The sequence below is a fragment of the Balaenoptera borealis genome (genome assembly GCF_965194805.1).
Source record: "Balaenoptera borealis genome assembly, chromosome: 3".
In the NCBI taxonomy this organism is placed as follows: domain Eukaryota; kingdom Metazoa; phylum Chordata; class Mammalia; order Artiodactyla; family Balaenopteridae; genus Balaenoptera; species Balaenoptera borealis.
In genome coordinates, this window is record NC_138866.1 from 151074607 (window position 1) to 151087085 (window position 12479).

Consider the following 12479-nt stretch of genomic DNA (forward strand, 5'->3'; position numbering starts at 1 on the left):
GCGGGCATTCCACACAGGATTAGGAAGAGCCTTACCCTGAAAAAGACAGGCGGAATACAAATCAGACTGCAGTCAGTCTGAACCCTGTTCATTAGGACAGAAAAATCAGAGGGGACAAAGGAAGCAAAACTACTTTCCAGGAGAAACAGGAAAAAAAACCCACTCTAGCACTATACGTAATCTAACCATATATGTGTCCCCTGCCTCTACAAGGAGAGTGTTACACACAGTTCTCTCTTCTTGAATTCTAGGCTGCTCAAAGAAGTTAACTCTTGAGGAAAAAGCAGAAAGGGCTGAAGATTGGGAACCCACCTCATTGCTCCGAAGCAAACTTCCCAGGGCGCCTTTCCATAGATGACATGCAGCCTGCAACATTACAATGATTAAAAGTCAACAATACTTGCAAAAAGCCATCTGAGAAACATAACATTTTATTAATAGATGAAATAAATACTCCAGTACATGCAAGGTAAAAACTTGACATTGGGGGCGGGGGGGAAATCATTCTATAGTGTAAATTAAAAAATAAAACACACACTCACAGTAGCTTTTCCCCCCATTTGCAAATCACATGGCAAAGTCATACTCTTTCCACACCAAGTATACGCCTAACCCATCACGACTGCTTAAAAAAATAACAACATACAAAAAAGGTAGCTACATCCATGTCTAAGGAGTGAAAACTGAGGTAACCTTTCTCTTAATTAGGGGAAAAAAAAAAAAAAAAAGACCAAAAAAGAAATGAACCCATGACCTCCTTCCTGCCCAATTAATAATAAAATTTAGTGGAGGAATTCCGGAAGAGGAGCCGGGGTAGGGGGCAGGGGTAATACCGCACCCAGCAGATGACACATCTTCCATCTCCTGGCGTGGGCTGCTGGGCACCGGGGGCCCTCCGAGTGCGAGTGCGCGTGTAAATGGTCTGCATGGCCCTGCCTTCTGGAAGATTCCTCTCGAGCATTTAACATGGGGTGGGGGAGTTCACTTTTGATTTCTTTGGTATAAATGGAGAGGGGCAGAGAATAAGTATCTTCCTTTAGCCTGGGGGTGGGGGGGTGGAAGAATGGGATGAGGGTGGGAGGGTGCTAATTCACAGAATTGGAATTCACTGGCGGTAAAGTCCTGGGCGAAGACCTCTCCCTTAAAGCCTGAGATAGCAGGGTGCAGCCTTCAGACACGGCGCAGGCCGAGTTCCTCAGCCTCTCCCTGTGGTCCGACATCTTGGCGCCCCCGTCGGGGTGCTGCGCCAGATCCCTGAGGCACTGGGTCAGGAGCACGCAGGCCGACACCACACTCATGGCGCCGCCGAGGATGGCGGTCTGCACCGCCTTGCCCTCGGCGCTCACGGCCGCCGCGCGACCCAGGAACTGCGGCTCGGTGGCGAAGCCCACCAGTGCGCTAACCGCCTGCACCAACGGCCCGCTGAAGAGCGCGCAGCGGCTCCGCGCCAGCTCGCTGGGCGCCGCCTTCACCTCGCGCACGCAGGCCAGCAGCGCCGACGCGCTCGTGCTCATGCACTTGACGCCCAGCTTAAACTGCTCGCGCGAAAAGCGGTCCCGGGACTTGTCGCTGGCCAGGGCGCACGCGTCCGTCAGGAACTTGAGGTTGCGCGACAGGCCCTGCGACACCTCCAGCAGCAGCTGCGGGGTCAGGTCGGCCAGCGGGGTGGCGCGCAGCACTGCGCAGCCCTGCTCCACCTCGTGGCGGCAGCGTGTCACGCGGTAGCGGTCCACCAGGCCCGGCTGCGCGGGCTGCGCGCCCGGCGTGGCCACAGCCGCCAGATAGGCCGCGTGGGCGGAGCACTCGGTCAAGGACACCACCAGGTCGCCCAGCTCCACCAGGCTGTCCCCCGCTTCCCCAAAGCGGCCCATGTTGAGCTGGCTCTGCACGTCGTGGGTGAGGATGGAGAGCCCCTTGGTGCGCGCGATGATGGTGTCCCGGCACTGCTCGAAGGACTCGGCACCGGCACAAGAGGAGGCGGGGCCCTCGAAGAGCACGGGCCGCGCCTCGCTCGACAGCAGCAGCAGGTCGGCCACCAGCTGCATCTTGCCCTTGCAGTGGTCGCAGACAGACACCAGCCTCTTCCGGGGCTGCGAGCAAGCCCCGCCGACGGCGCTCGCTGGAGCCGGAGAAGCCGCCTCGCCAGTGGGCTTCCCAGCGCTGCCGCTAGCCATCGCGCCCGGGGGGCACTGGCATGCCGCTGGGGAGCCCGCTACCACCGCCGCTGCCGATGCCGCCGCCCCCGCGGCCGTCGCGACTCAGCTGGCCAAGGCCGCGGTGCCTTCCCCGCACCATCATGCCATCCACCGCCGCGGGCAGAGGGCACTGGGCTGCGGCGGCCGGAGCCCGGGCGGCGCGGAGCGGGCCCAGGGGCCAGAGAACGCAGGAGGCTCTTCGGGGCGCGGGGAGGGGGCGCAGCGTTCGGCCTCTTGGAGGGCTTGCAGGAACCATGAACCGGAGCAAAGCAAACTCACAGACCGCGCTCCTCGTCGCCGGACTGCCAGGAAAGTCCCTTCTGCTGGGCTGCCGCCGCCGCCGCCGCCTTCCTGGGCATGGCCCGGTCCGACCGCCCGAGCGGGGGGGCGGGGGGGGGGGAGTGGGGCGGGAGAGGGAAGCTGGGAGTTGTCCTTCCTTCCTTCCTTTGAAATCAAAATCCTTTCCTCGGGGAGGAGCGCGGGCGGCGTCTCAGGCGGGCTCTGCTGTCAGCCACCTCGGGCTCGGCGGCGCACGTGGGCTTCAGGCGCCCAGACACCGCCAGGCGGCACTTCCCCGCGACGGCGGCCGGGGCTGGCCCTCTGGGACGCGCGGCCACCCCGTGGGCATCTCCTGCCTCCCGCTCTCGGGAAGCGGCGCCGGCGGCGGCGGCAGGGCCGAGGGTGTGGCCGATGCTGGCGCGGCCGAGTCAGAGTCGGACGGGAGCCTGCACTGATTGCGCTCAGCGGCCGCCCCGCTCGCGCTCTCGCCCGCCCGCCACGCCCGGGCGTGCCGGGAGCCGCGGCGGCCCCTTCCCGCCTCGCCGGTTCACAGAGCGCGGCCCGGCGCCGAGGCGGCACGCCCTCCCGGACCGCGCGCCCCGCGGCCCGCCGCCGGCTGTCGGCGCGAGTCCATCCCCGTCGCCTCCTCCTCGCCTTGGGCCCGCAGCGGCTGAGCTCTCCCGAGACCCCGGGCCCTGCGCATCGGACGTCGCCGCGCGCGTCTCCCCGGCGGCCCGGCCAACTCAGAAGGTCCCCGCGGCGCTGCGGCAACTCGCCCGGGCCCCGGCTCCTGCCATTTTTGTCAACCTCCAACTTCCGAGCGAGCCGGGAGAAACTGAAAGGAAGGGCGGGGGCCGAAAAGCAGAGGGGAAAACACCCGCTTCCTCTCCCCGCGCGGCTTCACCTCTGAGCGCGGCCGTGGGTGCGCCACCGCCCGCTCGCCCGCCGGGGCTGCTGGAGGCTTTTCCTCTTCCCGGCCGCGCCTCGCCCCCCAGCTCGCCACCGCCGCCGCCGCCGCCGCCTCGGCCGTAACCTCCCTGGAGCCTATAGAAATCTTTTGTGTGGCGTCACCGCCTTTCGTTTAAATCCCGCTTCCTCCTCTCGCCCTTCCTCCCGCCCCCTCCGCCGCTCCCGGATGCTTGCGCGATGCGCTGCTCCTCCCCCGGGAAGCTGGGTGGCAGCGGGGGGACGCCCCCGCCCAACGCGGACGCCGGCGGCGCCCGGCCGGTGGTCCCCGGCGGAGAGGCGTGGGGAGCGGACCGGAGGCAGGCCCGCCCGGGCCGGGGGCTCGGAGCACACCCTTGGGAGACCGGGGCGCAGCCGCCAGTTGGCCATACGTAAACTCTCAGCCCAACCGGGGGGCTCCACGCCTCCTCCCCGCCCAGGGAGCAAGTCTAAAAGGTGGCCTGTGTTCTGGACCGAAGGGAGGAGGACACTGGATACCATCCCCTAGAGGTTTGCTGGGGTCCGGTCATCTATTTTTGCGGGACGTCGACCGGTTTGCCAAGCTCTCCCCCGCCCTTTGTCGTGTTTGCTCCTCTTCCACGGTGGGATTCTGGAGGGGCTGTGCGGAATGAGAAAAGAGCCCTGGAGATGGAGCCCGCAGAGCCGGGCTAGATGCTTCCCGCTTCCGTCCTTTAACTGATTAGCCCTTGTATAGTTAGAGCGCGAACTTTGAACCAGACTTCCTGGGGTCAGTCTTCCCCCAGCCATTTATGAGTTGTGTGACCTTATGCAAGTTATCTCTCCAAGTTTCCGTTTTCTCCTTTCGAAATCAGATACTGTGCACTGACCGCCTGAGTACTTGGCTCATAAATGTAGCTCTTAGACTTGTGAGCCTTCACCGGCACAGTTTGCCCTCTCATAACTTCTGTGTCTCCAGCTGTATAATGGAATGATAGTGGCCACAGTGAAATAAGAGAAACAGCCCTTGAAGGTAAACGTTATTATTCCCATTTTACAGATAAGGAAAGTGATGCTCAGGTGCCTTAAGTGCCTTCCTAAGGTCAAGAAGAGAGCAAATGCATGAGCAGGGAGCCAACCGCCAACCTCATTTTCATTTTACCCAGTCCTTACTCTTCAGGAAGTGGTTGAAGCATCTAGGCTTCCCCCATTCCCCCCACCCAGGGGTCCCCCCACCTCTTAGTCCTGAAACACGTCTAGCTGCCCAGCCCAGCACAAGCTGGGTGTGTACAGCCAACGGAAATGTTTGTTCTTCTGCCCCTTCCTCGGACCTGGTGTCACCTTTTTTCAACCCATTGTAAATGTCACTTGTAACTAGGATGACCTTGCAATTTATTGTCCAACCCGAAACAGTTTCGAGAGTGCCTGTGAGACATGTTACTAATAAATTAACCGGTAACAACAGATCCAAACCTAAATGGATAGTCACCCTGCTGATATCAGTAACTTAAAGGGTCCTTATATATCTTCTAAAATCTAAATGAACCCACTTATTTTGCAAACCAAGGCCAATAATACTGCTGATTTGCTAAACTAGTAGCAATTCCTGTAGGATTAATCCCTTTTATTTTTCTACCAGAGAAAAACAGTTGGATAAGTCAAGGTCTTCCCATGGTAACCCCGGAATAGCATCCTAGTCCGACTTAGCTCTGAAAACTTATGAGAAAGTCAGACCCTTCCCTCCATGCCTAGTTTATTCATGAAACTGCTCTGGGATCAGGGGATTTTTTTTCCAAAGCCACTTGGTGCCCCTGGGGTCCTATTTTCCTTTTCTTCTACATAGGCACTTTCTTTGGTTGGTGTTGCTGGAAATCTTGTACCCCAACAATGAGCTGTGTGACACGTAAAATGTCTCGCTATATTCAGTGACGTTTGGTTTAGCTTTTAAAATCAGATAGGACTGGTTTCTTGGCCCTCCCTGCTTCATTTTTCAGATATGGCATCTCTTCCTAAACTAATCCTTCCAGATACTGACTCCACCTTCCTCTAGGTCACCTTTACTTTCTGCCATCTTTCATCCACTCTACAAACACTGGGCACCTACCACGTGCCAGGCCCTGTTAGAGAATAAGTAATGTGAGGGCTCTACCCCTTCTGAAGAGTAGAGTCCAGAAAGAGCAACAGGGAAAACAGGTCACCACAGCTTCACTGTTGGTACAGTGAGAGCACAGAGTCCAGAAACTAGAGTCGAGAGAGGGGTGCTCACCAGATAGTCCAGTTGCAATTAGGCAGGACCACGTCATCAGTTCTGAGCAATGAAATGTAAGTGGTGGTGATGTGCGTTATCTCGGACGGAGGCTGTGGAAAGCCAATCCGTAATTGTCCACTCTCCTCCCCTGCTGCAGCTGCTCGGGAGACTGTTCTAGGTGGTGCAGCTGAAAGATGATGGAGCCGCCATAAGCCTAGGTGACCGTGGAGCAGACCCTCTACTGACTGTGTGGAACATGTAACATGAGCAAAAAGTAAACTCAACTGTGAAGCCACTGAGATCTGAGGGTTGTTTGTTGCTGAAGCATATTTTCGTCTAACTGGGTTAACAGAGGAAGGCAGCATCTATCCCTAGACTCACAGCAGTAAGGGCTTTTTCTGTAGAAAACGCCACCCAGTACTTCTTCTAATCCTCTTTTAAAATTCAAATATGATATGAACCAAAGGTACCATGCAAAGTATTTTTCATTACAGTGAAAATTGACAGAAGCAAGCTGAAAAGTTGTGGGCTGAAGGACTGGCTGGGGGAAGGTGAATAGAACAGACAGGAGGAAGCTGGGGGCTGTACAGAAAATGGCTTGGCCACTGGAGAATGTATTCTCAGTGCCCAGCTCAGGGCCAACACGTAGTAGGCATTTTTTTTTTTTTTGAATGCAAACTAAGACCACTTGACTGTTACTGAAATGAATAGCCCAGTTTGCTTTTTTTTTTTTTTTTTAAAGAAATTCACGTTCTTTTATTTATTTATTTATTTATTTATGACTGTGTTGAGTCTTCGTTTCTGTGCGAGGGCTTTCTCTAGGTGCGGCAAGTGGGGGCCACTCTTCATCGCGGTGCGCGGGCCTCTCACCATCGCGGCCTCTCTTGTTGCAGAGCACAGGCTCCAGACGCGCAGGCTCAGTAATTGTGGCTCACGGGCCCAGTTGCTCCGTGGCATGTGGGATCTTCCCAGACCAGGGCTCGAACCCGTGTCCCCTGCATTGGCAGGCAGACTCTCAACCACTGCGCCACCAGGGAAGCCCACGTAGTAGGCATTTAATAAATAAATGAATGAACAAGATGCAAATAGAGAGCTGACTGAGGATTTGGGGAGGAAAGGTGGAAATGACAAAGGCCAGATTAGGGAAACATCCTTTCCTTCCTTCTTTGCCTATTCCAGTAGGTGCATCTTCCACCTGGACTTTAAGCAGGTATAAAACAACAGTATGAGCCTCTGACTTTTTTTTTATTGTGGTAAAATATTCATAACATAGAATTTACCATTTGGCCATTTTTGTGAACCTAGCCACAGGTCCGTGGTATTAAGTGCGTTCACATTGTTGTGCAATCATCACCACCATCCATCTCCAGAAACCTTTCATCTTCTCAAACTGAAATTCTGAACCCACTAAACAATTAACTCCTCATTCCCCTGGAAGCCACCATTCTGCTTTCTATCACTATAAATGTGACTATTCTAAGTAACTTATATAAGTGGGATCATATATTTGTCCTTTTCTATCTGGCTTATTTCACTTAGAATAATGTCTTCGTTGTTCACTGATACTGTCACATGTGTCCGAATTTTTTTCCCTTTTAAGACTGAATAATTTTCCATTGTATGTATCTAGCCCTATTGGGTTTTGATACCCAACTTTCACACTGCAATCCAGACTTTAGCAGACTAACAACCAAGCTGTGTCTGGTCTACAGTGCCACCTGGTGGTCAGTAAGGGGCATTCTCTGCCCTAATGTATCTTTCCTTTGCAGCAGTGTCGCTCTGTTTTGTTTTTGTGCTCCTAGGTGGGCCAGTTCATTCTCAGGCATTCTTTCTTACACGTGGCCAAGCATCATCCTTAATATCTTCCTTTCAATGTCTCTTCTAAAGGAGAGAAATTTATATCTGGAAAAATTTACCCCTAACCCTCCTTTTCCCTGATTCACTCATCCCCACAGGTGATGAATGACAGTCTGACATACATTGGACCACAGTTCATTTAAGAAGCAGGATCACTGTGTGACAGGTCACTCTCCTAACCCAGCATGTCCACTTTCTCTCTGGTGTATTTTGTTTCCATACAATAAGAGCACCTGGGCAGGATCTCATCCATCACTCCCAGATACCACTCTCCCACCCCACCACCTTCCACCCTCCCTCCCTCCCTCCATGCTGTCTCTCTGTTCACCTGAAGCTGAGTGTGTGAGAGAGGCCTGTGTGCAGGGCCAGTCATAGCATGGCAGGCACACCTGAGCCTTCAGGTCCCAAGATCTGGGAGATCTGGAACTTTCTGCGATCTAGTTTACCAGGGAGCCCTACATGGAGGTGAAGGTTGCTTTCACAGATAAATTCTCTACCCCATTTCCCTACTGGTTAATGATCTTTGGATTTATTTTCCATTTTCCAGAATTCTGTAGGGGAGAAAAAATAAGTACTGAGATCTAGGCTTCCCAGACTCCTAACACTAATTATGCCTAACCATTTTTTGATATCTCTCATGGTGCCTAGCACATAATTAGTCAATAGCTACAGATTGACTAGCTTTATTGCTCCTTTACATGGAGCCTCCCTGACCCCCAGACATACTCAGGCATTTCTGCCCCCTTGTGCCTACTGTGCTGTGTGCCCAGCTTCAGTGTGGCCATGAGCATAGTGTATTTGTAACTGTCAGCTTAACTCTCTCCCCACCACCGTCATCTCTTTAAGGACAGGATTTGATCTGTTCATCTCTTCCCCACACTCAGTGCATTGCGTGGTTGTCAATAAATGTCTGTGGAAGTAATAAATTAATGAATTAATTCATTTGCAGTTCTCTGCAAGGAAGGCATCCTTTCATTGAACCAAAATCCTGTTGCCCGTAGCTCTTACTCAGTAATGAACAGAGAGTCATGGACATTCATGAACCCACAGCAGGGGTGCGGCCTGTATGTGATCATGATCTACCGCTCACAGCTCTAAGATTGAATGCTTGGCCTTTGCTTAGCAAGTGTGTTCACCCCATTTCTCTTACCAGCTTGTTTTGGAGGGTCCAGGAAGCTAATTCTTTGGAAACAGAGATTGTGAGTTCTCTAAACGTAATTGCATATATCTGTGCTGCAACGTATAGGTGATGTTTCAGATAACACAGATAAAATTCCTACCTTTTCCTCTTAGGAGAGGAATTCAAATCACTTCCCTAAATTTTCAAGGCAATTGCAGTATTATAGACAATTTGAATTAAGTGTATTATTCTGAGAATTTCAGTTGAAATTAGACTTTTTTTTCTTACATGTTGGTGAAGAGAACAGTATCAATCAGTATTTTAGGAGCATCGGTGCATTTATGTGGGTCCCCCACCCCCTTTAAAATACAACTGATTTGAAATCCCATGCTCAGAGGCAGCCACGATGTACATGTTTGCAGCTACTTTCCCATACATACGTATACATATCTATATCATTTTAATACCATGTTATAACATTTTGTCATTTAATAATGTAAAATAAACATCTTTAATATCAACAAATATACATCTATGACATCATATTTAACAACTGCATTGTTTTGCATTGTAAATGTGGATTTTACAGTCTACTATGGTTGAACATTTAGGGTGGTTCCTGCTTTCTCCTCTTACGGAGAGTGTTACATAAGATTGTTACAATGCGTAAATGAAGAAATACACGTACAGCATTCAGAAGAGTGCCTGCCACATAGTAAGTGCTCTGTATTATTACCATTTCTATTGTTTTCATTGTCTATTTCCACAGAATCATTCTTGGCAGTGGAATTACGCATTTTTTTAGAGTTTTGATACAGTTCACCTAATTTTCACGCAGAAAGTCCCCATCCCCATAAGTGAATGAGAATGCTTTTTTACTGAGCCTTGCCAACAATGTACAGTATCTTTATTTTTATTCTGGCCCCACTGATAGGCAAAAAATTATATCTTATTTGAATTTGCATTTCTTTGATATCTCGTGAGATATCACTTCTGCACTTTTTTTTATGTATACATAGTTTCATTTATTTTGGAGAAATAAAAATATTATTCATCTCCTTTCCCATTTTTCAATCAAGGAGTTCATCTTTTTCGTACTGATTTGTAAGCTATTTTTGTCTCTGCCATGTTGGAGTTTTCCTCCCAATTTACCATTTACCTTTTAACTTTTCTTCATGGTGTTTGGCAAACACAAGTATTGTTGTTTGTTTGTTTTTGGAGTATGGTTGCTTTATAATGTTGTTAGCCTCCACTGCACAACAAAATGAATCAGCCATACACATACGGATATCCCCTCCCTTTTGGATTTCCCTCCCATTTAGGTCACCACAGTGCATTACTAGAGTTCCCTGTGCTATAGGTATGTTCCCATCAGCTGTCTATTTTATACATAGTGTCAATAATATATATGTGTCAATCCCAGTTTCCCAATTCCTCCCACCCCACCCCCCCTTTCCCTCTTGCAAACACAAGTTTTAAGTGTTAAATTTAATGATACGAGTCCTGTTCTCCTGTTCACAAGTAATGATGGTGACCAGGAACAGACACCCACCCCAGCCTGGGCCAATCACATCCTCTCCTGGAAATCTGTAATTGTAGTCAAAAGATAATCAATTAGTTGCTACATGTGAGTAAATATAAAGCTCAGGAGATAGGTGGTGACTCTTCTTGCACCGAGGTAAAAAGTACTAAAGTAAAGAATGATAAATAGTCATGGCCGCCCCTGTCTCCGCCTCAGCCCCAAGCTCAGGACCCTCTTCCCATGATTCCCCATGATTCAGTCTTTAAAGGGTTAATATTTGGCACCCCAGAGCCTCCAGAACCGAGCTGTACCCTTCAGGTCGTAGGACTCGGTTCTGAATAGCTGGAAACTGTGCCATTCCAGTTTTTCAGTATTTTGAATATCATCCCTGCTTGATTACAGATATTGCTAGACATCCTTTTGTGCTGTGGCATGACACAAGCCAGGAGGAACCCAGCTGAGGCCACCTAAGATGGAGAGTAGATGGGGGCTTGATTTTACCATCTGCAGTCACTGAACCACTTAGAGGTCCGGTTAGTATTAAACCCCGGGGCAGTAGTGGCCGCATTTAAGCCATGACCACACAATCTCTTTCACTTCTGTCCCCTCCTCTCCTGCCCTACTACATGGCCTCAGATCAGGTTCACACTCTTATCTCATCCCATCTGAGCATTCCCGCCTCCAGACTCCTTTTCAACGGGTCTTCCATCTGGCCTCCACTTTAACTCTCCTGAGTGCTTCGACAATTAACCCAGATGGAGATGGTGCTACGCTGGGAGAGAGATACACCTCGTCATCCAATAGACCTGGGCTGGGCTTCTCGCCTGACACTTCACAAGCTGTGTGACTTCAGACAAATGATGCCGTTCCAAAACCAGGGTTTCCTCTTGTTTAAAATAAGGATATTATTATCATCATATTATCCCTTCAGGTCCTGACCTTCTGCAATCTGCATTATACTTACTGTGTATTGTTTATCTCCTCTGCTAGTTTGCAGGCTCTTTAGTGCAGGGACCTTCTTATAGTAATCTTTCCATCAGTGCCCCCATGTGGTTCTTGATTGACAGTAGACCCTTAGTAAAACTACACTCTCGCAGGGTTGAACTGAATCAAGTTCCAAACCTCAAATTGGTGAAAATGCAATCAATCCAGATGTTTGCACATCACTGGATAATAAACTGAATTGATTTCCTCCTTAGATGAAAGGAGCCCTGGAATTTTGTTTTACACAACTCCAACAATTTCTGTAAAACACTAAACGCCTTTTTTTTTTTTTTTTTTTTCTGTATCACTAGATACTATGGACCAGGAATCCCAGCACTTCTGCACCTTAACTTGGCAGCTGGCAAAATGACCAGGGTGACCCCTCCCAGCAGAGCACATGATCGGCCACAGCTGTGCATGTTTTTTAGCATGACTGCACCAGGACAGGGCACTGAGCCACTGGGTGGAGCAATGCGCTCTGGGGAGAAAGCTTATGACATTTCCCCTATGATTTCAGAAAAGAAAAGAGAAGAAAAAAACGATTTTTTTCTTATGAGTTGTTTCTGCTCAATGTCAATAGGAAATGGCATAGCGTGTGTATATATAGATGTATGCACAATATCAGCCACCCTACAGTGGGAGAGCTTTAAACTTCAGTGGTCCTAAGCTTGAAGGTGAGGCAGACATTGTTAACTAATAGTTACCTGCTCAACGTCCACTTCCTCTTTTCCCTTAGTAACAGAATCCCAGTTTTATTTGGAGTGACAATGTAGACAGCCAGAAGACAGCCTCCCTGAGAAGGCTAGGTTCCAGCCCATGAGATGTAAACAGAAGTGCTGTGTGGAACATCCAAGTAGGCTGCTGAAAAGAAGCTGACTCCATTAAAAGGTGTGCTCCTATTGGCTTTCCTTCCTTCCTCCTTCCTCTGGATGAACGTCATCTTGATGGCGAGGGCTCCAGTAGCTATTTAGGAACTTGTGACCTTGAGGATGGAAGCCACAGGCCAGTATGATGGAACAGGATGAGAAAGAGACTAGGTGCCAGATGACCAAAGAGCCAAAATACCAGCCCTAGATGCTTAGTATCCAACTGTTTCTGTGAAAGAAAAATCAAACAATAACAACAACACTCTCTTGCCTTGTTTAAGCCACTTTTTTACAAATTCAGTTTTCTCTTATATGTAGCCTGTAATCCTATCCAAGCAAGATATATTAGCTTGCTAGGGCTGCCATAACAAAGTACAGACCAGGTGGCTTAAACAACAGAAATTTATTTTCTCACTGTTCTGGAGGGTAGAAGTCCCAGATCAAGGTGTCAGCAGGGTTGGTTTCTTCTGAGACGTCTCTCCTTGGCTTGTAAATGGCCATCTTC

At 50.2% G+C, this 12479-nt stretch overlaps 1 protein-coding gene across 1 annotated transcript; it reads right to left on the minus strand.

The window, feature by feature from the left end:
• Nucleotides 1-413: 413 nt before the first annotated feature.
• TLNRD1 (talin rod domain containing 1) lies at nt 414-2317 on the minus strand. Its single transcript, XM_082388553.1, has one exon. The coding sequence runs from the start codon at nt 2172-2174 to the stop codon at nt 1086-1088; it is 1089 nt and encodes a 362-aa protein (XP_082244679.1). The 5' UTR covers nt 2175-2317; the 3' UTR covers nt 414-1085.
• Nucleotides 2318-12479: the final 10162 nt, after the last annotated feature.